Below are 5,014 nucleotides of genomic sequence, written 5' to 3'. Positions count from 1 at the left end.
TAACAGTCTGATCTTGAAAGAAACGCTTGCGGTAGAAATCGGTATCGATATCTCCCCTACACCAGTTTAAATAGCTACACAAGGTGCACACCATGTTAAATATGAAGCGATCTAACTCAAACTCTTGTCAATTGTTGGACTTCGTTTTTTTTGAATGAGATAAAAACACAGAAACCAGAGATTAGTGGACCAGACGTCCAGACATGATGTCTCATACAACCTTGAAGAACATAGCAGTCGGTAGGCACAAACTTTTTTTCAGCTGAGAAGAACAGAGAGAATCATAAGGGGAGGCAGAGGACAACAGGCCAACAGGGAAGAAGAGGAATAGAGGATGTAGGGTCGTCTCGGCTCTTAAAAGATTTGCCAATATGCAATATTTACAACACAACAAAGATGCTGATCTATTATTCTATTAAGCATTTAAGCCCAGTTCTAATACACAGAGAGATACAATTGTATAAGCGGAAGCACAGATCACTCCAAGCTAGAATTTTCTGCGACAGGTATATGTTGCTTCAGGCCTCGAGAGGAATTAAATAACTCTTAGGTATGCCTACATATCTCGTCACTAATATGCCGAATTTTGATGTTAGGCCAACTAATCCAGACGACTTTCAAGGTCTGGTCTCTGGTCCATCGTCTTTGACATCGCACCATCAGGGAAAGCATCGGGATAAGTGGCTGCTAACCTAGTTTTCATCCCTCTACATAAATAAAAAAAAACAAAGCCTAATTAGCTGGAAATCTATCTTAGACTTAGGAGTAGACACCAAATGCAAAATCGAGGATAAGAAAAATTGAGCACAAGGACACGATACAACTGGAAAATTAATAGAGAGACGGGGACAGCAATTAAAATTTACAAACATGATGGTACCTTAGCTTTGTGAAAATATGGTCAAGATCAGCCTTCATGGACTTGAGAAGGCGAGTTTTACTAGCAAAATCACTAGACACTTCTGCAAAGCATTGTTCGGAATACTCATTAAAATGAGTGAGAACTGCATTGCTATCTTGCAATCGCCCCAGTCTGCATAGTAAAGGGAAATCACAATCACAATTCAGATGATCATAACTAGAAATGGAAAGGAAGACAATAATTACTGCAACTTCCATCACCAAACAATTGATGTGAATCACTCGAGCAACTAGTGTTACTCATATTTCTTACAAAAAGTTGCATGACATCCTTCATGCTTCATTAGCTAATTTGCTCGCATAAGAAACATTTTAAGAAAAAATGTGAACAAATGTATCATTTCTATGGGAAACTGTAATAGAAGAATAATTACATAAGGCGGGGAAGCTCATGTACATGCAGACCTTTTGCATGGCAGCATAGACTAAACAGTATGACCCAGTATAGCACTGAATCATTTCAAAATTGTAATTGATTCATAGGATGACAGATAATCTGGTGTGCATCGACCACCTATGATAACTCATCAATTGGGGTAGGCAAGTTAGTCCAAAATCAGTAATCAGAGCATATCTCATGGAAAAAAACTGCAACACTTAACATGTCTGTCAAAAGGTGGGCAGCATTTCGTTCAAATGCCAGGTAGCATTTAGCCATTTAGTTCTTCACTGAATGTCCGAATATCTGTAGTATCCATTACAGAATAGTCAATTTTGTAGATTTTTGTATTCTTCCTATTACAGTAATCATGAATATTTTATGCACCATGATCTCAAGTTAATGGATACTAGTGACTCCAAAAACGATTCTGCTTACGTGAAGACAATGAAGCAACATTAGGAGCATAAATCCTTCAAGTACTTCTGGCTCACCATACCGGTGGCGTTGCATATATGTCATAAAGACATTGTTTATAACCAATTATGGAACTACCCATTAACAGCAAGAATAATAAGATATTTAAGGTCCCGTTTGGTAGGGCTCCTCTCCAGCTCCAGCGGAGGAGCCCTACCAAACGGTTTAGTAATTGTGGCTCCTCTAAAACGGCTCCGGCTCCTCCCTTGAGAAGGAGCCCTAGTGCCCTACCAAACAAGGCCTAAGTCGCCTAACTCTTAAACTTGCAATAAAAAAAAGGCAGTCACATTTCATTTGCAATAGAAGATTAGTGAGTACATAAAGTGCTACAAAATGCTGTTCTCCTAAAGTATCAAGTGCTTCTCTATTTCTTAGAGATAGTAGGTGCCTAGGAGGTACAACCTTCCATTGCAAAAGGAAATGTTATACAGCGGCTACATCCATTTGGTTATGTACATTTGAGGATTGTAATTAATAGTAAGGTTTAGAAACAGCCAAACTCTATACACTTTGGAATCTTGGACTGTCTGCAACAAGAAGCTAAATTTGTAGGTATTGACTACACAAACGGTACTCTGCCCAGTGAATTATTGGAAAAAATCAAGCTTTCTTAAGATAAGATCCTAAAAAATATATCAAGTGATAACAGGAACTTGTAGATCAAATGGCTCTCTTAATTATAATAGTAGATAAGATTTCCAGAATTTCTAAACAGATTTCTGACAACCTGATATCAACAAAACCTTTCACAGAATGCACATCTAGTTTGGAAGTCAAGTTCCATGCATAGTTTAGTTGGATTCTGATATGCCAGCACAAGACAAGGCATACCTTTACAAGTCATCACTAGTCATTAATAGCACGCATAGCTTTTCCTCTGTAAGCTCTTGTCAGTTAAAGCAAATACTAGTTCAGGAATCGGGATTTGATAGGATCATCTTACTTCTAGTTCTAGTAAAGATAGTCATACAAGTGAAGGGCTTTAACATACATGTCTAAACACTAAAACAATTTAGAACATCTTGTAATTAATACAAAGAAGGAAAACTAAACTAATGCAACCTTAGCTAACTGTAATACTATAAAAGTTTAGGATCATAACCCTAGGCAGGTTCCTTTTTCTTTGATAAATGATCATAGAATTCATCATGCTATCATATTTGGTAAATAAATATGTCACATGCAAATATTAACATCTTTTATTATCATGTCTGTAATGCAAATTTTGAAATATTTAACTGAATTTCTAAATTTGAGCGCACTTGTTCACACCAATTTCAATTAAACTGAAGTTTCTAAATAATACAATTCCATTTTCATATGATTTAACCACTGGAAGGTGCCATGTCTGAACTATAATACTACTTAGAACACCTTGTAATTAGTAGAAAGAGGGCAAACTAAACTAATGCAAGCTTTACTAACTATAGATACTATAAAAGTTTATATGCCGGCAAAGTTTTTTGTTAGCATCATTTACATATGATGCTATGATACCCTCCATTCAAACAATAATATTATTTATTAAGAAAAGCTATACTTGGCATGCCAGGATGGCAGGACCCTTGGGCCATGGGATCCTCACTATGATCCTGAGTTCCTGAGTCCTGACAGCCCTTTTACCTACTACATGCTTCAGTAACCCAAAAACCTACAAAGAAATATTGCCAAAGCAATTACTTATGTTGTAACACACTGTTACCACTTTGGAATCTTGGACTGTTACCACGTGAAACAGTTTACTGCATTAAATTATTAGATCATCTCCAAGAGCCTTTCTAAATCTCACTCTCTAAATTATTATTTGGAGAGTCATTTGCATGAAAATCACTTTCTATATATTTTCACTCTCTAACAGTTTTTCTATATCTCTTGCACACTCTAGAGAGTCATTCTCGTCTTCTATTTTTGGCTAGCGAGAAATCCAGAATAGAAGATGGCTATATTTGGCTAACCATTTAGAGAAGCTGTTGTAGGGTAGTTTTTCACCAAAATTTCTATTCCTAGCATTTAGGAAGGATTTGGAGAGTCTCTTGGAGTTGCCTTAAATATGCCTTTTACATGACTAAGAATATGCATGAACCCAAAATAGCAACAGGTGGTCCATTCAATGGCAGAGCAGTCTAAATTCCCTTTGAACAAATGCAGCACTGGAAAACAAGGCTTAAGCGCCATGATGAACACTCATTTAACTGTGAGGTCTATACATGGATCCATGTGAAATTTTAGTGAGCACCTAGGAAATATGTCCCAGAAAAACAAAAGGCAAAGAGTAATAGGGGCAGCACATGTCAGCACACACTTTAGATGATAATGAATCATCATGAATGGAAGCAACAAATTACTAATTTACTATAGGTGGTTGATTGGTGAATTCTTAATACAAACGGGCACTGAACCTACCCCGGAACCGTCTAAATCTGTCGAGGAAAATACCCAAAAATATCTCAATTCGCACGCTAGGCACAGCAACTGAAAGCCGCAGCAGTACTACTGATGAATCAGAACATCTGAACCATTCTGGGCTCGACGGGATCGGGGGGAGGGAAGGGGACCGGGCGAGCTCACATGAGGTGCTGCGTCTGCCTGATGGAGGCGACGTCATCGAGGTCGACGAGCGACCTGAACCGCTCCGCCACCTCCTCCGCGGCTGCCGAGGGGGCGGGCTCCGGTAGCGGCTTCTCCATGGCTTCACCGCCTCCGCCGTCCCTGTTGCTCCCACCGCGGCTGTGGATTCCCCTCCGCTCCGGGTCCGGGTCGAACCGCTGCGACCTGCGAGCGATTGGGCCAAAATAGATCGAAAAATTTTCCGGGTGGGGATTGGGGAGCCCAAGCGTCAGTTGGACCCCGCGTGGTGCCGCTTCCCTTGGGCCAAAATGGATTTCTGTTTCTGGATGGGACTGTGGGTTCAGCCCATCTGGCAACCAGTCGCTGGGCTTGTAAAGTGGCCCATCGTAAACATTGATCGACCCATGGAAATAAATAGGCTCCTTCTATTTCTTTTTTTTATGAATTACAGTATAACATAGACTTTCATATACATGAATGTACACTTATCGTTGCCATAGGTGTCTTGTTGTGGATGGACACATCTCCTACCACTAAAATAATAACATAGTTAATAAATCATGTAATAAATTTAGAAAAATATGAACGACTGACATTTATACTACCACTAAAAGAATAGCGCCATTAAATCTTAAAATAATTCTAAAAATTGTGAGCCTCCGTAACATG

General features: G+C 39.1%; 1 protein-coding gene across 1 annotated transcript; it reads right to left on the bottom strand.

Annotated features, from left to right (window-relative positions):
• Positions 1 to 252: 252 nt before the first annotated feature.
• On the bottom strand, positions 253 to 4,535 carry LOC136538574 (kxDL motif-containing protein LO9-177). Its single transcript, XM_066530522.1, has 3 exons — positions 4,346 to 4,535; positions 881 to 1,033; positions 253 to 707 (listed from the first exon to the last, which is right to left on the bottom strand). Exons 1-3 carry the CDS (start codon positions 4,462 to 4,464, stop codon positions 602 to 604), a joined length of 378 nt encoding a protein of 125 aa, XP_066386619.1. The 5' UTR covers positions 4,465 to 4,535; the 3' UTR covers positions 253 to 601.
• Between the last annotated feature and the right edge of the window lie 479 nt (positions 4,536 to 5,014).

This window comes from Miscanthus floridulus, chromosome 2 (genome assembly GCF_019320115.1).
Source record: "Miscanthus floridulus cultivar M001 chromosome 2, ASM1932011v1, whole genome shotgun sequence".
Classification (NCBI taxonomy): domain Eukaryota; kingdom Viridiplantae; phylum Streptophyta; class Magnoliopsida; order Poales; family Poaceae; genus Miscanthus; species Miscanthus floridulus.
The sequence above is the reverse complement of the archived record's forward strand: the minus strand, read 5'-3'. Positions and strand labels throughout refer to the sequence as shown.